Source organism: Amblyomma maculatum, unplaced genomic scaffold (assembly GCF_055883805.1).
Source record: "Amblyomma maculatum isolate TAMU_Amacu unplaced genomic scaffold, ASM5588380v1 scaffold_18, whole genome shotgun sequence".
Lineage (NCBI taxonomy): Eukaryota > Metazoa > Arthropoda > Arachnida > Ixodida > Ixodidae > Amblyomma > Amblyomma maculatum.
The window spans coordinates 2,492,540-2,515,338 of record NW_028146743.1 but is presented as its reverse complement, the minus strand read 5'-3'; the positions used below and the strand labels follow the sequence as shown (position 1 = coordinate 2,515,338).

At 47.8% G+C, this 22,799-nt stretch overlaps 1 protein-coding gene across 1 annotated transcript in view; it reads left to right on the top strand.

Annotated features, from left to right (window-relative positions):
• Positions 1–22,799, top strand: part of LOC146171715 (chromobox protein homolog 3-like) — a 56,130-nt gene that overhangs the window by 20,723 nt on the left and 12,608 nt on the right. The window contains exon 2 of the mRNA XM_084586358.1: positions 12,037–12,148. Within this exon, the coding sequence (XP_084442484.1) occupies positions 12,060–12,148 (89 nt within the window). The 5' untranslated portion in view covers positions 12,037–12,059. The remainder of the gene's footprint in view (positions 1–12,036; positions 12,149–22,799) is intronic.

Sequence of the window (22,799 nt, the reverse complement as noted above, 5' to 3'; positions counted from 1 at the left end):
TGCTTGGCGCCTTTTGCGTGAACCGTGGGAAGATTTCGGGAGTGTAAATCGCAGATGTGTGTGTTTGTATGCGCAACCACTTGCTGCTTAGTGCTTGCTTTGTGTTTGTTTTACTTACTCTGCGTAGGAGAGAGGCATATGTGGCACAGTGATTGACCAGCCCATTTAAAAACATTGCCGCATGTTTTTGGCCACATGATTGTCATTCGTTCATTGGTCTACGCACTAGACTGGATTTTGAAAACGGTTTGAAGAATTGGGCTCCGACGAGTGTCGAGTGCAGACGGGTTGTCCGAGGAGGGGCTAAGCTGACGGAGGCCTCAAGGGACTCCGGCCTAAAGTGTAGCAGAAGGCCAAGGCCTGATTCTGCTAGCCTCTGACCTCCGATCGTTCACTCATTTGCAGTTTAGCCCTCTTGATGTCGCATCTGACGACGTTTATGTAAATAAGTTGTAAATAAAGGCGTACAGTCTCCTAAGGGAAGTGTGTCGTTGAGCCACGAACACAGCGGTGGTCACCATCCCACACTAGGTGCGATGCGGAAGAAGAAAACAGCAAAAACAGAAAGAAAAAAAATAGGCGTTTGTTGTGATGCACCGCCGTTTGTGAGCCGAGTGGTTGAGCCTGTCATGAGGCTCGCGAACGGCGGTGCATCTCAACAAACGCCGTATTTTTTTCTTGTTAGTCAGGCGGCAGTCATGGTAAAACATGCTAAATATTACGGTCTAGCGCACACAGCCGCCTGTGATATCTAAGCTACCTAGCCCTTTCGCACATAAAGAAAAGAAACGACAAAATACATCGCCATCAGGCCCCGGCGCAACAAAAGCAATCACGCACCGAAGAAATCCTCATTGCTGATATCACTGGTGCGTTACAGGCTGGGTGCGAACTCCAGTAGGTATCATGCATATTTCCTTTAGATGCATGCATACCTGTATATCTGTTTTTGCCGCTCGAAGCATATGACGCACTTGACACTCTTCCACGACGCACAGCATTTTTTTTTTTTTTACCTTAAAGGCTTCGTGCACGCCATTCGGATTTTGTTCCTTTGGTGTTGTCGCGACGCCGGACGCACAGGACCGGAGCCGAGGGTAGCGTTGACCGGCGAGGCGTCGAGGAACCGCGGAGACGTGGAGCTTTCATTAGAGCTGAATACAAGTAGTTTATTTGCATGTGTACACTTTGGAGATTTCAGAAGGAAGCCCTCTCCAGATGTCGGACACCAGGTTTTATTCTTTTGGGTCTCTCTAGATCCCTAGGCAGGGAATTAGTTCATCTTTGGCACGGGCCAATCGCAAAGTGCGAGGTGACAGTTTGCGCACTGCATCACTGAACCCCGCCCCGCACATTCTTGCACGTGTACCACTACACTTTAACAAACACGTCGCCAGTTCACAAGCGACCCCCCATCGTTCTATGCTCACGGCTTGCCTCTGTTTTTGTCCGTTCGGTTCGGCGCCCTGTGGGTCTCCCCCGCAGCAGCAAACACTTCAGCCAGCAGGCCAGACCTCGCGCGAAGCCGACGATGGCTTCTCCCTCCGCTTTTGTCCGACGTCGAGTACCGTAACCCGACACCGCGCGGCTCCGACGACGGTCGCTTGCTCCGCCGCCGCCCCTTTGTAGGTCATTAACAGGCCAGGCTCTTCTTGGGAAGACAGGCCGTTTCTTCACAAAGCGGCCAAATCGGTGCTTCGAAATGGCCATGGGTGAGGACAGCGGCTGTTGAGGCGTGCGTGCAGACCGGGTAGACATCTGCAGACGAAGCTTGCTGAGATGCCCGTGGAGCGAACGCAGACACACCGACGCCTTCTGAGCAATAAATTAGCTCGGACACAACAGTGTACGCAATCAGATGCACTTCGTTAGGGAGCTTGATAATCGTCGTCATCGTCCAACCGTTTGCAACGGCAAGGAAACCACCCGGCACACGTCTCCTGGAAGGTTCATGCTCGTTCACTTGTAGAGTGGATCACTCTGGACGTAGAACAGGGTGGGTTCCTGACCGAGATGCGCATCCGATATGTAGGAGATGCACATGTGTCACCAAGTCGTTGATTCCGCAGAAATCGTGGCGGAGGCAGAAAGGTTGTGGATCCTTTCACAACAGAATGACCATTCTCTGTGCACCGATAACCTTTTCACCACTGCGACCACATCCGTTCTGATTCCTGAGGGCAGAAACCGGCTACAAAGCTGAATCATCCCTTGCCAGAAAAATGCCGCGTGTTTCCTGCAGGTGTGCATTCCGGCCGGGACAATGCCCTTTTCAGGGGGTGTGTATAAGTGCCTCTCTGCCGAGCTTCATAGATAAAATCCTATAGCTGCACGCTTGTAGATGACGCGAGGAGGAAGCGACGCCCACTGCGCCATGCCGGCGCCGCGGTTACCGCATTGTGCTCGGTAACTCAAGACACCCCCCGTTCATATGCGCCGCTAGAAGTCACAGGAGACGATTCCACCTAGCTCTGCAGCATCAAAAAACCCCGTTGCTGCTTTGCCCTTTGATATCCCTCTCTGTCTCTCTCTCTGCCTCCGCGCTCTCCTGTCAGCCGAAAACCTGCACGCTGAGAGCGTCTCATTCTGTCACGTCGAAGACGACCCGCGCTACACGCTCATACAATACGAAGATAGTATATAGATGCCTTATGAGTGGATTGTGAAAACTCTGTACATTCCCCCATACTGCGTGAACATGATATACTGCAATCACTGTCACTACTTTCCGCCCCGAGGCCAAAAAAGGGGGGCGCTTTCGCTTTCTACCAGCGTTGGCGTGGCCATTTCGTATCGTGCGCTTTCGCGTCGTCTGCTACACTGCCGTCCAATGTGTTTCTCGCCCGCTCCCGCATCATAGCGCCACATCCTCCCGCAAAAGGCGGATTACGGGAGCGCAGATGTGAGAAAGTTGGCTACCGTGCAGGCTGCTTGCATTTTATGCTTCAGGAATGAACAGATCGCTCGAGATTATTGAGTTATGTCGATCTCGAAATGGCGCCAAATAGTGTGCCACCCAAGACACGCGCGCGCGCGCGCACGCACACACACACACACACACACACACACACACACGCACGCACGCACGCACGCACGCACGCACGCACACGCACGCACGCACGCACACGCATACGCACACGCACACGCACACACACACACACACACACACACACACACACACACACACACACACACACACACACACACACACACACACACACACACACACACACACACACACACACACACACGTGCTCCACGACACTAGTTGTAAACGCACAAGCTTGACCTTCAGAGAACACGCGATACCGCCTTTAACGTGCATCTTTCCATTCCACGGTTTTTTGTAGGTTTTATTAAGTTAGCTGCTGGGGGGGGGGGGGGGGGGGGGGGGGGGGAGGAATGTGCAGTATCTCACTTCCTGGTGGACACCTATAGACTTTATTTGTGAACGATGCCTCCATTTTTCCTACCATATGTTCCGAATATTTCCAACAAAATACCGAATCCAATACTGGGGCAGGGCAACAGTTTTTTGAGAGAACGAGCTGTGTGTGCTTCGCGGTAATATATGTTACACGACGGTACACTTGGTGGATAGTGCAGAGTTGAGGATAAATGGAGGTCACCAGTCTTCATTGTTAACACAGATGTGGTCGTGATAGGTTCGAAATAAAATATAAAGGCGTGCCCCGCTGATTCTCCTGTCGATCGAAACCTGTCTTCATTTTGAACACAAATATGGTCGTTAATGCCTCAAAATAAAAATGTAAAGGCGTCCAAAAGAGCTGATTGCGCGGCTGATTGCCCTGTCGATCGCAACTCATGCGTACGCCAACGTGCAGTATGCAGAAGTCTGTTTAGAAATTTCAAGGGGATCGCGCTTTGCAAATCCAGCGTCACAGGCGAGAATCGATCTACTGCTGCATAGACGGTCGTCTACGTACGTTTTACATTCTTCGTCAATATCAGCCTGACACAAAGAAATATGAGATAAAATGCCAGAATATACAGCCCTAGGACGTTTCAGAGAATTTGAACCAACATTTTTTGAAAAAGCTGACGTCAGCTAGGGGTGGCGTTGGCCATCACCATAATATCGCAGGAAGCACTAAAGAGATTTAGGGAGCCTATCGCTTAGGAGGGTCAGGGGAATTGTGGAGCGACAGGGCTCGCACGTGTTACCTTTCCTAACCAAAAGTTCGTATAAAGCTACCGAATTCCTTGAGCCACACAAAAGCGAAGCTCTGATAGTCTTTTCCATTCATATTGTCTCTAAATCTCTCTCCGACTTTTTGCTCCTGGGATGAACATATTTTACAGAAATTTAGATGCCTATAGAATCTTGCATCGCGCCTATCCTAAGTGATATGCTCCTTGCGTCATGCAATCTATAGTTTTGAAAAACAGCGAGATAGGAGCGGAAGCCCAGGGTAGCCTTTACACCTTCTTAATTCCGTTGCTTAAAAAGTTTAGAAACAGACAACAATAAACATCGGTCAAAATGGGGAGGCTTAGCAGTCAACATTTATTCAATGGAAAAAGAAACAAAAAGTTGCCATTATTCCACAGTGCCACACTCTCACGTTATAAGATCATGGGCCTCTCAGAGGTGAAAGCGGTCTTTTTCGCTCATAGAAGCTATCCAAGATATGCAATAGCGTTAACCCTCGGCAAGAAAAAACAGCTAAAGTAATAAGTATCATAGAAACCGTTTTGTTCCATGTGATAAGAAACTGGTTTGTGTGGCAAAACTTACATTAGGCAAAGGGGCAGCTGCCTAAATGACTGTGTTAACATAAGAATGACGTAAAAAATGGTCCATGTTCAAGCAACAGCGCAAAAGGACAGAGACGAGTGGAAGGAGGTACACAACGACAGCGCTGAACTTACAACTGTCTTGATTCGGAAAAACACGTCAATTTGTACGCTACTCAATCAGCGCACGTGTGCAACGTCAAAAACATGCGTCAAACCCAGACGCACTTATCAGGATAAAATTACAAATCAACATGTGTGTGCAATGAGCCTTAAACCTTTGTAAATCATTTCTCTGGCTGATAAAGACACGGATGGTGTGCTGACACACCCGTCTGTTTTTCTGATGATATGGAAAGCATCAGCCAGTTCCTCTTGTGCGCCGGTCATTATGCACAAACAACACTTGTGTACGTATCTACAAAAAATGGAACACATGAAAAGCAATGTTTGGCTAGGTTTGTGGCTAGTTTGTCTAATGCATTAGTGAGCCTAACGTTAACGTTCGGCCGCAAGAGAGCGGAATTTGGCACACTACACCCTTGTGACACAGAACATACTTACTTACATGATTAATGCTGTACTTTCCTTTGCGTCCTTCACTCTTCCTTTGAACGGCAGCCCCCAATTTTTCTAGTTGGTTAGGGGCTGAGCCCGAACCTCCGTTCTTCTACAGTAAAAAATTGTGTCAAAGGCCACTAAGCGGTTCATTGCAGAAAATGTTCCTCCCATTGTCATCACAAAGACCAGTTCTCAAGATAGGTGTTGAGGCTTGAAATGTTGTTCAGGAGAAGCTTCTTTAACCACCCTTTCCTTTTCATGTCTTCTCTTGTTTTTGGTTGCTGTTTAGATCGCCTAAAAAAATTCTGCATTCGACTTGTCGGTTGTAACTTGTAAGCCAGTGCCCGTGCGTGTTTTGTTTGCGTCCCCCTCTCGTCCGCATCCATTGCGCTGTACCAAGAACTTTGAAACACCAACACGCGGAACCATCCACATTATCATTCATTTCGAAAAGCGTTTGGGCTTCCTTTTAACATGAGCGCTTGACTGCCGCACAAGGGCTGCAAAGGCGCGCCTCGCGGAACACGTGAAGCCTTTATGCAGCGGCGGGAAACCTGAGATGTGTATATATATATATATATATATATATATATATATATATATATATATATATATATATATATATATATATATATATATATATATATATATATATATACACGCTTGCTGTCTCTGGATTTCACATCCTGGACGCTTATGAGTCCCGTAATACGCCGAGAACGGGACAGTTGGGTTTCTTTGCGCAATTTATGACTGAACGCACACTATTGGGGGTGTGCTGCAGACAAAAAGTTACAGATGTCACCCCTGAGAGAGCGAGGAGGAACATTTCAACTTCAGAAGATGCATAACGCAAACTACTGCAGAAATGCTTTATCTCAAGCAGAAGTATACGGTCGTGGGGCCATCCAATATCGAGAAATTGGGCATCAAATATTGTCGCGTAACTCTGGACCAGTTACTGCCTAACATTTTTTACTTGTATTTATATTACTCTGGTAACACTTCCTGTTTCTAATCTCGACCGCCTAAACTCACTTTATGTACATAGCCACGAGCCATGAAATATGGAATTAATGCATGCTTAAAAATATGTTCTTTATTTTTTATCCAAGCAAGCCTTGTTGTCCATGTGTCACCCCCCCCCCCCCCCCCCATCTCTAGGGTTTTCCCATTGTTCTCCTCTTTTTACATGCTTCTTACAATGGCGTCGAGTCCAGTCAACCCATCCCCTACGCCGGCGTTGCCTCGACGCGACCCCACAACTTCTCGACCCGACCGGATAGCCTTAGCATAACCCTAGCCCTGTTTACATGAACCCAATGCGACGAGCGCAGAACCGGCTCTGGACGAGCATAGGGTGCCTCGATGCGCGCACTTACCCCCTTCCCCCCCGCCGTTGCAGGGTGGGGACAACTGCGTCGTCTGACGTATGCCATTACGATGCCCGCTCCGTAGGCAGCCACGGTCAGCGGAGAGGAGAGTACGCGCATCGAGGTACTCTACCAACAGACTTTGAGCAGCGACATGTACAGATTGTTGTGATAAAACGCGTGCTGCTTTAACAATATGGGGTGAAACGAAAATTTACGGATCAGCAGTGCGCAGGCCTCAGATTAATATTCTGTAATCTATGTTTTTAAATCGCAATTTTCGACTGAACTTCCTGCAGCGGGAAACTACCGTGCAGGCTAGCCGCGTAAATACATTAAACGAAGGTTTTGTTGGGCTAGTTGGCTTCATCAATTCATATTCAATGAGCGAAACACCGAGTCCCATCTCGTTCGTTGTGTCTGTGAGCTTCCCCGCATTTAAGTAAAAGCGTGTAACGACTTCTGACTGAAAGACGAATTTCATTCAGAAGAGTGAGCTTGTAGGTTAACGATCATTGTGGAAGAAACACAGGACGGAACGAAAACACCAGAAAGGCGCTGCTTGGTCTCACTCCGTCCTGTGTTGGCGCTGTTTCCAGCATGAACTTCATTCAACCGCATGCCGCCACTCAATAACTGCCTTTCCACATCTTACTTTCAAATGGCCCTGATAGTAAAATAACTCTGATGGGGTTTAGTGGACACTGTCTGCCATTCCAGGATTATAGAATGGTTGTTCCGAGGGTCATGGATGCAACTAATATAGCAGCAGGGGGCAGTGGTTCCACGCGTATCTAGCGTTTTCCATACTGTTCTCTTGTCCCACTGTAATGCTAGGCACTAAAGTAATGCTATGCACATAAGCTAATCCGCGAACAGCTGTCATACCTCTCACCGTAAAACGAAGCTCCAAACCCGCGGCACAAAGCTTCCGCCGAGTACCAGCGCCAACGAGGCTGTTAAAGATGCACCAAACAGAAAGAGCGAAGACGCAAGTGCAAAAATCATTCTTCCTCTAAACCACAGCCATCCGTTGTCGAGTGCATCCCCCTCCTCTCGCCGCCAGCCATCTCGACATCCTCCTCTTTTTCCCCAGTAAAAAACAAAAAACAAAAACAAAGCATGAAAGGCGTCGTCTCCTCTAAACATGGTCGCGAGGTCCGTGATGTCCGTCGCGAGGTCCGTGAGGGTGTCATGTCTCCGCCTTCGAGGAGCAACCAATCCCGCGAGGCCCCGGCTGACAGGAATAAATTTTCTGATTAGAAAAACAAGAGTAGGAACCTGCCCCCTTCAGTCAATTGTAACCAAATTTAAATTCCTTTGAAGGTAAAAGTCCGGGAACATTTTATATCTTGCTAATTGGCGCAGTAGTCGATGATTAAATAGCGAGAAGTGGTGTTTTTCAATGAAATTCTCATTTATTTTTCGATTGCCCAGGAAACCTGTGTGTTCTATCTATACGTAGATAAAATAATTACAAGAAGAAACTCCACGAAGGTTATAAGTAGTAATCGGGGGAAACAACCGATAACTCTTATGCATGACGAGCTAGCGATTTTTTTTACTGTCCAGGGAAGGCCCTTTTAAGCAAAGGAGCCCAGTGTTTCGGTCAGGTACCGGAGATAGTCTGTGCAAAATGCTACAGTGACACGCGCGCCGCAATGCATCGAAAATACGATTCAAAGCTCTCTCATGCTCTCCTTTGGGAAGCCAGCTTCCCCATATCCTGCGCTGACCCGACGGTCCACAGTAATGATATGGTAATGACGTACGTACCGCGAACGACGTCCATTGGTCCGTCTCGCTGACTGACGGGAGAAGGATGGGTGTCTACCGCTCGCTTGGCGCTTTTCCCTCGCCACGGCCAGACTGAATCCAGCGGCGCGCGCTCCCTCGGCCGTTTTTTTTTTCGCGCTCGCAGAGTGACACGCCCCACCTCCCGCCAAACGCGGAGGAGGAAGGGGACTTTGTCTTGCGGAGGCTAGACGACCTCGGGCAGGAGAGTGAAAAACCTTTGCGAGGGAACGGAAGGAGAGAAGCATTACAGAATCGGGTGATTGCGGTGGCTGTAACTGCGTTATTAGTTACGCTTTTCAAAAACATTTTGTGGCCTTGCGTTCTAGGGGCGAAGTCTCACAGTCACAGTCAGAAAATATTTTCGACCGGAAGGTGGACAGTGGGCCTTTAAGCGGCATCGCGCCGCTGGCTGCCGCAGGATGGCGCGAGGTGCTTTCGGAGGCGCGTGAGCCAGAATCCTGGGGTCGTTCGGGTGATGTGAGGGTGCGTTTTCATGAAACTAATTAGGAATTTTAAACTATAGGTAGATGTGTGTTTTCCAGGGCTCTCATTAAGTCCCGGTGAAGCTGATTTGAATGTGTAGATAAAACACGACTCTCACTTCTCTGGCATGGTGTGTGGAGAAGTTTGATTCCGGGATGGTTACCTTTTAGTTATTGAATTCATGACCGGGAATATTAAGATGCCTCGATAAGGGAAAATTAGGGAGGGACTTTGGGTGTGCGCGATGGTTAATAAATGTTATTCTGAAGCGTGTCAAATAGTGGTAAAATAGGGAAGGTACGAGAATAGGGCCTAATTATGGTAATACTTTCATGGGTATCTTAGAGGAGGATTTTCTTTGAAAATGTGGTGACAAACTGCTCTACTATAAACGTTTCATCGACGATATTTTCTCTCACCCAGCTCACCCTTCAAATTTTCCCGCCACTATTCGCGCTGCACGATGAATTTTCTTCATATGACGATCACGGTCTCTCAAAGCAAGGTCGTTACCAAGCTCTGCCGGAAGCCCACGGATTCTCAGCAGTGTTTGCACTTTGGGAGCAGCCACACAGGCACACCGATTTAGGCGCATCTGTTCAAGAAATGATGACTTCACATCGAACTGTGCAGAATTCAGACACGCTCATAGGTCAAAAATACCGGTGCCAAAGACAGAGCACCAAAACTCAACCGCGAAGAGATCCTTCGTGCCTCGAATGGGGCTACCCAGAAATCGAACCGCAGGAAACTTGTCTTAAAGCACTATGCCTCCGTTCCCAATGTCTCGCATTGCGCGCACTACAACATACTCGAGCAGAGTGAACGCTGCAAATATTTTTTTAAAGAGCCACCACAGGTAGTGTACCGACGAAACGGAAACCTTCGGGACATTTTAACGTCAAAAATCAGCATTTTTAAAACAGCGGGCTGTACACATTGCATAATAAGCCTCATTGCCTGGTCTGCAGCCACATGACCACGCTAACCAGTGCTGTCAGCACAGCCTCCAACTTTTCCATAACAATCAAGGGTAACTTCAGTTGTGACGGCTAAATAGTGATCTCCTTCAGTGTTCCACATGTCAGCTGCTGTATATCGTGCGAACACAGACACGCTTCAGAATAAGCCAGGACAGCAGCTTGAGCATGTTGGTTATTCATTCTTGATGGAACAGCGCAAAACATCGGGACAAGAGACAAGCGCTGCGGAAGAGTTCAGAATAAGGTTTAATATTCATCGTGCACACATAGTCACTCCTTATGATTTCCCCAGGCATGTTAATATTCCCTTTCACGAATTCAATCTATAAATTCAAATCAGCTTTCTCACATACCTACCTGTAGTTTAAAATTTCTAATTACGTTCATGAAATCGCACTCGCACATCCCCCGTAGATAACAACTCCAGAATATTTCACTTTTCTCTTTTTACCTTACTTCTTTTCATTAGTCTCCTTGTTGGAAGCCTTGTTATCGGAAGTGGGCTTCGGAACTCTTCCTACTGTAGGCTGTGGAATGACCGGCTGGAGAATCGGTCGTTGTTGCGTGCACTGCTGTGACGGTTCAATGGGCGTTGCAGGAGGTGGAGACACACGTTCCCATACCGATGTTCGTGGTAGCGTTGATGTTTGCACGGGCGCAGATGCTTGGTGCTGAATTGTGCGGCATGATATGTCAAGTCGTTGATGGTGCGGTGCCTGCTGTTTCGCGTTTGTCTTCGTTGCTTGTGCTTTTCGCAGCGGCTCTGTTAGTTGACTGCGATTGTCGCGCTTGGCGGGTGATGACATCCGTTTGATGGGTTTTTGCAGGTTTTTGCGGAAATGTACTCGCTGGTCGTAGGCTGCTTTGTCCTTTTGATGTTGCACTGAGCATGTAGGGTCTAAAGAGGGATGTGCACCGCCGCAGTGATAACACTAGGGAACGCATTCATGTGTTGTCTGATCTTGATGTAAATGAGTAGCACACGTAGGACACCTCCAGAAAGGTTTGTAGGCGCTCATGGCGGCCACTTCCCCACTCCCAATTGAATGCTCCACAGAGTCCTCATTTCATTTATTCGCTAGCGCGCGCGCGCGCGCGCGTGTGTGTGTGTGTGTGTGTGCACGCAATTAAAGGAACACAGTATTTTCAGGCAATTAGAATAAAATTTTAACAATCAATCTCCTAGAAACATTTTTCTCCTGCAGAATTTCACTCGACACTGACATCTGATGTGAAAAGTAGCATGTTATGGAAGACGCTGACCTGTCCTGCTGCAGCTTCCCGTGATGATGCATGCGCTTTCTGAACCAATATATTGGGTGGACTACTGTTCATTATTAGCTTGGAGCCTACTTCATTGTACTCATTTCACAGGGCACACACGTATGCAACAAGTATACTTTAGTTTTGAGCCCGCCTTTCGGCTTCATGTGTTGGTAGTAAATAATGTCGTGATGTGACACTTACTTGTACATTCAAACATTTGCAACATAATGATCAGAGCCCAATTTTTACTCCATGCAAGAGCGCCCATGCTTACCAAATGTTTTCCTGCGAATGCCAAACGATTAGACGCATCGATCAGATCGCGTTCTGTCAGATTTGGCATGTGCTATAATTTGTGAATTTTTCCATACCAATGCAGTACAGTAGTTTTGCTTAATGTGGTCAAACGGAAGCACGTTCTTTGTATGCTTCGAAATTCTCACATGCCGTGAAACAATGCGCCGTAAGCTTCTTTCCTGTCTTTAAATTCTTTTTTTGTCATTTATTGCTGTTTTTACATAACCGGTTATAACAATTATTTTTCACAACAGTCATATTTCGTTGGCATGAAGTGTATTGTTAGTGGGCTTGACTGTGATTTTCTTGAATGTGATTTTATTATGGTAAGTGTAACAAGGTGCCCTCGTAGTCAAAATTGTCTGAAGATCTATTAAAGATTTCTTATGATTCCCTTATATCATAGTGGAATGAGTGCAAAATGAGGTTTATCCATTGCACTGAGCATCCTGTTTTCACACAAGCTGCAGTTATGGATGGGCACTAAGTTGGTGTGCGGGTGTTTCTTTTTAACGCAGCCCATCTGCCAGCAGCCAAGATCATGAGAATAAAACAGGAACCACCGGAGGCTGAGGAGCTTGGGCCGAAGGTCGAACGCTCCGTCAGACAGCAGCCAGTGAGAAAATGCAAGTACGTACCCGCAGAATTTAATAGCTCAGGCACACTGCCAGCAGAGGTGCTGTAACCTGTCCAGTTGCCACTTCGGTGACATACTGCAACCAGTGAGATAGCGTTTTGTACTATGCACAAACGGTTCACTTTACATTCAGTGCCAGTCAGGTAAGAGCTTTTGCGAGTGTTTTGCACACTTCCCGGTTGTTTTTGGGCTGTGTGGAGCATGATTTCTCAATTTCGGCTGTTGCTGTTGTGAATGCATGACAATCATAAATCATGGTAAGGCCTTGTGTCATGTAGATATTTCCATGTTGTTGGCATAGGCTTTCTTGTGGACAAGGGGTCTCTGTCTCTGTGAGGAAATTAGTAGTTCAGTCGACATTGCTTACTGGTGTGGTGAATGGACAGCTAGCCCCGGCTGCAATTTTCAATGCCCAGTGCGGAGATGAGTGACGGAGCAACCGGAACTACACGTTCGAACATATCGAGATTAAGGACGCCCCGATTTTGCCTATGTTAACCCATTGCTGTCGTAGAAGGCTCACGTCTTCCTCGTCTTCTTTTTTTAAATTGTAGTCCATCCCAGACAAGTCTAGTTTGCTTGTCCACAGCAAAGTGCTAATAGCTGCCACGTGAGAACTGTGCAGGGTTGCATTATTTCAATGTTGCAACCTGGAAACACCTGGAGAAAACGCAAACTACGCACAAAGAAAACAGCTTTAAACCAAGCCCAAGATGGCGGCGCCGGCTCCCCCGTAGAGTAGTACGGGGCGGCGGCGGCGTCAACTCGACGTGTACCCGGCATGCAATCGCGCTGTAATTTGAACCCATGGTGTCGTCATCGGACAGCGTGGTTGACGTTCCCTGCGCATCTAACAATTTCGGCATCGGCTGTAACGCAGGTCCCGACGGCACGCCTGTGGCCGGCGTCTTTTTCTTTTTTTGTTTCTACGGCTTCCAAAGGCTCGTTGCGTGCACGATTATAACCTACTGTTTTTCAGCATATCGATCGCGAGAAAAAACTGCAGAAAGCTGTGCATCAAGAAACACGAGTGAAAACGCAGACTTGATTGAAGCGGCAGCGACGAACGCAAAACATGAGCAAACAAAAAAATGACGCGCCTCTTATGCTAGCCAATGGGAGACTCGGAGCGCGTAAGGGCCAATCAGAGACCATAAACTGCTTTCGGAAAACTGGCGCGCGAAGCCAGTCCGCTTGAGCGAAGCCATTTTGAGATGGCGTAAATTCCGCAGAAAGACAACAGTTTCATCCATACTCTCTGACGGGCACAAATAAAGTGTAGTATATAAGAGAAATGCGCAACAACTTAAACAGGACACAGGAAGAAACACACACATCGGCCGACCGTGTCTGCGGCAGACCAAGACGTCACACTAGGCCGACGACGACACCGACACGACCGAAAACCAAATGTCTTCCCAGCGTGACAGGCTTTGAGGCCGGGGACACCGACAAAACCAGTTTGCCGACTGTCGGTGACCGAGTCTTCCCGAGATCGCCAGCCGAGAAAAAAACTTTCTCGAAACGGAAAGCCAACTCAGTACACCACGTCGACGGCGAACACCATTCAGCACTAATTAAGTAATCAATGCATAATCAACCAAAACGCGAGCGTGAGCCGCCAAAATACTCGGGGCCGCCGAATGCGTGTGGAATATCAACGGCAGCGCTTTCTTTTCGCGGCGAGTGAAGAATTCGGGGCGCATTGATTTGCGGCGCGCGTCGGGACTGTGAGCAATCTTTCCGCGTTTCCGAACTGCACAGAATAGTGCAAAAGGAACATTGTACGTGACAAAGAAATGATGAAAAGAAGCGATTATTTTCGTGAAGCCAGCAGAGATGCCGATCTTCCTGCGCACTTCGATCGTTGTGTTTACAGTCATAACGTCTATCCTCTGCGTCGCTACTTCGCAAGCCAATTTAAACGCTACGTTACGCATCACGCAATAAATGTTTGTTCCGTAATTCAATGTGTCAAGAATTGTGTGCGGTGCGCAAAAAAGCGCGGAACTTGCGTTTAAACAGAACCGACAGTAGCTGTGGTCCCGCGGCCGTCCCTGTGAAATACGCTGTTGTGCCGGTGGGGTTATCACACAGTAGCCCACCGTCAACAGGGTTGTGCCAGTGGATCCTGCAACTGCCACCAATGTTGTGCCGGTGGGGTTATCACACAGTAGCCCACCGTCAACAGGGTTGTGCCAAGGAGTTGGTAATGCAACGCTCGTCACCCGTTTCGTGAACGAGGGCTGTCAGCTCCCTGGGCGGTAGCGATGAATCCGAGTCGGCGTTGGTGAGATGAAGAAAAGGCTTTATACACTATTTACAGGTATTTACACAACAAGATCGGCTCTGGGGCCGAAAGCTAACATAGCCATGTGCGACTGTTCTCGCGCAGCGACGGCCGGGGAGTTTCCGCCGCGTCCGCACTGTCAGGGGGCGAACTGCTCCCGATGGACGCTCGTGACGAACTCACACTCGGAGTCTCGAACGGAAGCACTTGAGACTCCGTTGCCGAGAACCGTTGACGCTCAAAATGGTCCAATCCGACGGCAGCACTTTCGCAGGGCCAATGGGAGAGCTTGCTGCGCTCTCGCTTCAAATATGCCGCGGGGCGAGAAGGGGTTCACCGCCAGGGCCACGGCGCGCCGTGCGGTCTGGACGTTCAGCGCATGTTGAAACACGTCGCTTCTGTCCCTTTGGTACGGCTCGCCTCCAGTGCATTATTGCTTTGCAGAGAAGTATCCAAAGTTTGTGAAGGAGGCGTTCGCCGAAGAAGTTTGGCGTCCGGCTGAATTTCTAGGCGGCTTTGGCCAGGCACAACAACGCCTAAAGCGTGGAGCGTTTTTTGCACGCGAAAACGCGTCGCACGCCCGACGCCCACGCCGGCGTCGACGATTTCACTCCCGCATGGTCAGCATGGCGTTTTTATCGGGTGATGCTACATTCAAACAAAATCGGTCTAGGGGCGGGGCCTCTGCTTTTCACGTGACCAATGACGTCATGGCGTCGGCAAAAACACACACACACACACGCACACGCACACACACGCACGCACGCACGCACGCGCACACACACACACACACACACACACACACACACACACACACACACACACACACACACACACACACACACACACACACACACACACACACACACACACACACACACACACACACACACACACACACACACACACACACACACACAGCTTTGCTCCGGCGCGGCGGCTGCGTGGAAAGCGTCGCCGTGGTAAGCGCCTGCTTCAACTTTTGAGCCATGACGGCCGCTTGTGTACCCTGCACTGGTTGTGGCAAGCCAGCAGCGGGAACCTAAAATTCCTTATGCTAGCATAAGCAGTCTTTCCAGCTATTTATTCACTTTTTTTTTTGCAAATCGTCGCCTAAAGAGCGCACGAATCTCGTTCAGTTTTACACTATAATATAGCTGCGGCAACAGAAATGTGAGTGATGATTAAACAAACTTACTATGTGCACTCGATGTGAGCTTAGCTCAGGTGTTTCATTCAGTCTTCAATACCATATCCTGGGGCGAGAAAAATATTTTGCTTCCACTTAATGAACAATAATAATTAAACCGGTAAGAAAAAGAAATAAAGAAAATAAGCTAATTATAACAGTAATGTTTACCATGTCTCTCACAGCAGCATTCATGAAAGCTGCATTTTTATTATGCCTGCTCTCATTTGATCATACCGTTCTAATTTAAACAATTTAGACATTTTTTTTAACTGGACAAAAACCTTTACCAGCTTGTTAAGCTCATGGGGCTATTCTGGACTTAACTGGCTCTAGCTGGCTCTAGCTGGAACCATCTGAGGATTTTTCCATAAACTATACCATAAATGGTGAAGATTTTTTGCTTGATATTGTTAAAAAAAAAATCTCAGAACTGAAAGCATATCCCCATGCCCTTCATAAATTTCGCAGAACATACAGTACCTGCAGCTTTCACACCATGCATCAACTTCTATGCAAGTAAAAGCAATCGATACATTCATTTCCTCGAGGAAAAAATGAAGCCATGTGCAGGAATTAAAAGAAAAGACGAAACAGATCAACTGTGCATGCAATAAAAAATACATGAGAAGCATGCTTTTATTTCCAGATATATAGTCTGCACTGTCTGTAAAAACCAGCTAAAGAAAGGTTAATCTGCACATGGCATACAGTGCGTGTGACTCAGATATATGCATAGCAATAATGGCATAACATGGTAAACACTTTTTTTTTTAAGTATTATGAGTGCTTTCCAATGCACACCATTGCCATCAGGTTGACCGTACCCACGGCAGGGCAAAGGCCTCTGCCATATACATCAGCTAATTAACCGTGTCTTGAGCCAGCTGCACCTGCCTAGTCCTCACACACTTCCCGATCTCATTCACCCACCTTTCTGCCTCCCTCTGTGACGTTTGCCTTCTCTTGAAATGCAGTCAATTACCCTATAGCAACCATCGGCTAGCTTGCCTGAATATTGAATGCCCTGCCATGTCCATTTCTTCTTGGTTTCAACTAGAATATTAATAACTCACGTTTATTCCTGACCACTCTCTCTGCTCACTTACTGTCTCTTAGTGTTAAATATCGTTTTCTATATCAAAACTGTCTGCATTGTCTAAAAGTTGTGTTGAAACCTTTTTATTAGCCTTCTCATTGCTGCCAAAACGATACAGCTGTCAGATATACTATTTACTTTTTGAGGTATACTACTGGGCAGCTGCCATTCATGATCTGAGAGCTAGTACCTGCCAAATGTACTCCAAGTCAATTTTATTCTTCTAGTTATTTGACTGCCATCGAAGAGAGAGGCGGTTGCTATACCCGTATTTATGACATATGTTCTAACCACTTCGAGGTCCTTGCTACCTATCGTAAACTCCTATTTGCTATCCTAGCCTGTTAAGTGTTACTTTCATTTTCTCCATATAAAATTTTAGTCCTATTGTTCTACCTTACCTGTCTAAATTGGTACCCTGAGTTACTTTGCACCATTATCAATGAATCACAGGTTACTGAGGCATCGTCCTATATCCTTCAGTAAAAAAGAAAGAAAAGCCTGCTGAATTATTTGGTGTATGCGTCTCGTCCTTCCCTTTTGTCCGTGTGTAGATTGCGCTGTTCCCCCTTGCAATGAACCAACTAGCCCGCAACGTCTTGTTCAAGTTTTTTTTGGTGAAATGAGACATAGGGCAAAACTTTGCCTTTCTAAGCCAATGATTGTAATGACATCATTTGTCGTGCAGGTGCCTTCGTTTAGGGAGAGGCTGCAGAGATTAACATTCCTTACTGGTGAACTTTGTACATGCAAGCCAGAACTCTGGCACAGAACTGGCTAGCCTTCTGAAAGCATAGTAAAAAAATAATTCATTTCGGAGAGAAATTTCTCGTCATGACAATGATAAAAAATTGAACTGCACTTTTTCCAGCCTTTCACAATTTTTCTATGCATTTTTGAAGGCCCTGTAGGAACTGCTGGCTCAGACACTGCAGCCTCAGAGGTTTCTGTTGAGTCTTTATTAACTGTTTATGGCCATGGAATGTTGACGCAGTCGATGCCCTCGCATCAAGCTCTGTTCGTTGTACTAACGTGGACGAAACTTTTCAGGGCGCGTCATGGAATCGACGACGAATGTATATAACTGGTGTCAAACACATAAAAGTTGGACCCGCATATATGTCGCAGCATATATGCGGCACTTTGCAGAACAAAAATATTTTCTAGTGTCCTGCAAATTTTTGCCGCCGATGAATATATGCATAACACCGCTTTTACAACATATATATTGTAACAGAATTCAATTAACATCACTAAGCTGCCATTGTCACCCGTTAATAATTATGAGGGATTATTATCAACAATGCGCCCTTAACGGTGCTCACACTCCCAGACACCCTTAGAGTGAGTGGGGGTAGCTGTTCCGGTCGCAAAGGAGATGCCCTCGAGCTGCGTGGCAAGCTCAGCCGGAATTCAGCTACCTTGTACTGACAGAAGGGGGTGGCCGTTTGGTGCCCAGCTGTCGCCGGTTCAAGCCAGAGTGAGGGAGTCAGAAGTAACAAACAAAACAAACTTTATACACAGTCTCTGATACAGAGGAATACACAAACACTAAAATTGCACAGACGAGAAGTTCACAGAATTAACAAACGCTAAGCATGCAACGAGAGTTACATAAGCAAACACCAAATTGTTCACCGGGCACTGTTGCAGTCCGACGCCTCAAGAGTCACGATGTGGCCGCCATACACGACGAGCGCTGCTCCCTTGCAGGTCCGTGGGCTTGCCAGCAGCGGGAGATCCACGGGAGTCCAGCCGAAGCGCGCGCCGCAGGGGCCTCGCGCCGCGCCGGCTTGATAAAAATGTGCGCCGATTTCGTGACACTGCCCCTCCCTTAAAGAATATTGTCTTACAATATTCACAACAACCACGAACATCGGGCGCACATGCATGCGCTCACAAATTACCTGGGGCAAACGTCCACATCACATACATTCCACAAATTTCACAAACTGCAATAACACATTACAAAATTCACACATCAATCACACATCAATGCCATGATGTTCACAAACATAGCAACACACTGTTGTCAGATACACATAGGAATTAACAACACAGAAACACAGTTATTCAAATGTGAAGCGCACAAACCTAAATTTCCGAGCGTAATTCCAACCTGCGATCAGTGCGTGACACGCTTCTGTCGGTCAGGCATTCTTCCATCGCTCTATGCTCTCGCATTAGAGGTGCTTCCATGTTCCCAGATCGGGCTACTGAAAATTCCCTAAGGCATGACTTATAGACCTTTTCACGACCCTGGGAGAAACCGGTTTGACTGGGCTGAGAACCACGTGGGGGGGGGGGGGGGGCGGGGGAAGAATCCACAGCTTTTTCCTGTGTTGAGTACAGCCCAGTCTCCTAATATGGCAGCGCCCTTTGGCCAATTTTGAAAAGGTCTATAGGGGCCCTTGCAAATCACACAACCAATGTGTGCCGATAATTGCCCCTACAACCAGTAGCGCCAACGGATACACGGGAACCTGTGCCAACGCGCACAGACCAACAAAAAGAATCACTGTAGTAGTGTTCTTTCCTAGGCACCGGTATTCCTTCCGCTGAAGGTGAAATATTCCAAGTAATGCCCCCATAAGCAGGAAAAACACTTGGGCTACCTGCATCAACGACGGCCTAGGCATTCCTGACTTTATTTGCTGTGTTGTATCTTTCTTTTCGGTCTCCTCCTGAGGTTCTTCCTTTTGTTTATCTTGTCTCGAGGCTTTTCTTCCGGCTTCTCACGGCCTTGCTTTCCTCGTCCTGCCTTTTTCTTTTTAGATTCACTGCAGCGCACAGGCGTGGGACCTTGATCAGGATCCTCGGGAAATGTTGCGCCCTTGATATTTCCCAACACCAAATCATAGATAGGACGTTCCATGCACAGGGCTGTCAGTTTTCCAGAATAATATGGCGTCTGTACTCCCAATTTTGCCTCAGGTAGCGATTGAATTGAGCCGTCAATTAGCCTCACAGGGCATTTCTCACCAGTCAGGTCATTCTCATGAATCAAACTCCGTTTCACAATTACGGCACTGCTACCTGTATCTCGTAGCACAGAAACTGATTTTCCTCCTATCTTTCCCCTCGAAACCGGCATCCGATTCACCTCAGCTCCAGGTTGCGCGTGTACTACGGCGTTCACCACCCGGATTTTCTTGTCTTTCCGATTAACCACCTTCTCTGCTTCCTCCTGCTCTAGGCCTTGCACCACGCGGACTTTCCTGCCGTTCTTAAGCTGAACAAGCCATCGGCATCTTCTTCCTCCAGGCGGTCAGCGTCGGGACACGACATCGCTTTGTAGCCCGTCTGTCCGCATTTCCAACACGAGGATGGATTGTTGGTTGCGAGTTTGCGGCAGTTAGGTGCATGATGGCCTAGTTGTCCGCAGAGATAACAGCTCGGGGTTGACTTCACGCAAGGTTGTGTCTGCCGGAATTCGGGCTTTCGAGGGGTTTCAGAATTTACAATTTTGCTCAAATTTTCGCCTCCCTGGGCTTCCAAATACTGGTCTGCGAGATCCATAATGTAGTCCAATGTATGCGCTTTTCTTTCTTTTAAATAAAGCGACAGACCAGGGTGACAGCTGCCCAGGAATTGTTCTTTACTTAGGAGCTCGCGAAGTGCGCCATACTCTAGTTAATTTTTGAGAGTTACAATCCAGAGGTCAAAATAATGGCTCAATCGCGCAACATACTGTGTTGCCGTTTCACCATCCATAGGTTTTCCAGTCCTGAACTCCTCACGAAACCCATCCGTCGTAAATCTAAACCTTTTAAGCAATGCAGCTTTCACCTTGTTATAGCTGCCGGCATCCTCAGGAGGAAGTCTTCCAAATACACTTAATGCTTCGCCATTAAGGCAAATGCTCAAGATGGTAGGACATTCACTGTCTGTCCAATTTGCATTTATGGCGATCCTTTCGAAGCGCAAGAGGAACGCGTCGAGATCGTCTCTTCTCTCGTCGTACTTCGGGATCAATTTACTTGCGTCTATCCGCAAGCTGCTATGTCCTTCACTGGGGCTATGCACTTCAGCTAAACCGTTGTTGTTCCCCGAGTTTTGGAGCTGAAGTTTCATAGTAAGTAATTCCTTTTCCCGCTGAAATTCCTCTTCTCGCTCCTTTCGAGCCCTCTCTCTTTCTTTCTCGGCTATTCTCCGAGCCCTCTCTCGTTCTTCCTCGGCTTCCTTCCGAGCTCTCTCTCATTCTTTTTCGCTCTCTCTTTCCTCTTTTTCTCTCTGGCTAACCCGTTTGCGCAGTTCGGCACCGGACAACCCCAGCTGGGTGCCAGCCTCAATCAGCTCTTTCAGATTCAGATCTGAAGCGCGAACCGTTTGGGTGTAGCCTAAACACTGCTTAGCGAACCTCGCCTAAATGCTTTCACGGGGCACTACCTATCGCTATCGCTCTGCTGCTACACAGTTTAAGACCTTCGTAAATTCGTTCTCCGTCCTCTGAGCTTGAGTGCACCAAACGTCCTGTCGCGGACGCCAGAATAATTGTCACCGGTTAATAATTATGAGGGATTATAATTAACGATGCGCCCTTAACGGTGCGCACACTCCCAGACACCCTTAGAGTGAGTGGGGGTAGCTGTTCCGGTCGCAAAGGAGATGCCCTCGACCTGCGTGGCAAGCTCAGCCGGAATTCAACTACCTTGTTGTGACAGAAGGGGGTGACCGTTTGGTGCCCAGCTGTCGCCGGCTCAAGCCAGAGTGAGGGTCGGAGTCAGAAGTAACAAACAAAACACTTTATATACAGCAAGAGACGATACAGAGGAATACACAAACACTAAAATTGCCCAGACGAGAAGTTCACAGAATTAACAAACGTTAAGCATGCAACTACAGAATGATTCAATAACACAGAGGCTTTACAACACAGATGAAACACGAGAGAGTTACATAAGCAAACACCAAATTGTTCACCGGGCACTGTTGCAGTCCGACGCCTCAAGAGTCACGATGTGGCCGCCATACGAGACGAGCGCCGCTCCGTTGCAGGTCCGTGGGCTTGCCAGCAGCGGGTGATCCCCGGGAGTCCAGCCGAAACACTGGCGAACACGCCGCAACCAGTGACTGACTGACTGACTACACAAGCGGCGCGGTCTCTTTAAATAGGGCGCGCCCCGTCTGTCTGTTAACACGGGCCAAAGCTAGCGCGCACACACACTTAGCTTCGCTGGTTAGAGCGCTCCCTTTTCCTCCCGTCGAGCCACGCGTCGTCATTGGCCACGACCCGTAGAAAATTCTGGAGATCTCTGGCGTATTCCTGTCTGATGAGTCACGGTCATCCCCGGGCAATGGGAAAGAAGGTGACGGCAACGCGTACAAAGCTACGCGCTTTCTCGCGCGGGGAAGGAGGCTTTTTCTCGAACGTTGTGGAACCGTCCACGCGGCGCCGCGGGGGCCTCGCGCCGCGCCGGCTTGATAAAAATGTGCGCCGATTTTGTGACAGCCGTCAACACTACTGTTAATATTTTTTCCGCGCGCGCTTCAACAAAGAAATGCCGAGTTCTTCCGAAATACCGCGAAATACCGAGTGTATATGCGCGCGCGCACACACACACACACACACACACACACACACACACACACACACACACACACACACACACACACACACACACACACACACACACACACACACACACACACACACACACACACACACACACACACACACACACACACACACACACACACACACACACACACACACACACACACACACACACACACACGCACAGGGCCCCTGATATCATTCTTGAATTTATATATATGCATGTGCATGCAGATTTGTATATGTAGTTACCGGCGGTTACAGGTGAAAGGCTAAATTCCTAACGCTAGTTGAATGAAAAAAAATAAAATCAGTTAGGTATAACCATCATCAATTTCAGTGTGTTGCACATACCGCGTTGCACTCTTCCAGTATTCTTCGCTGAGGATGCAGAGTTTTACAACTTCTTTCTCTGCCCGTAAAGGCACGTCCATGAGAATTTTTCGGTCATATGATGAATCATGGAGAACATGTAAAGAGACTCATTTATCAGGTTCGTATAATTGACT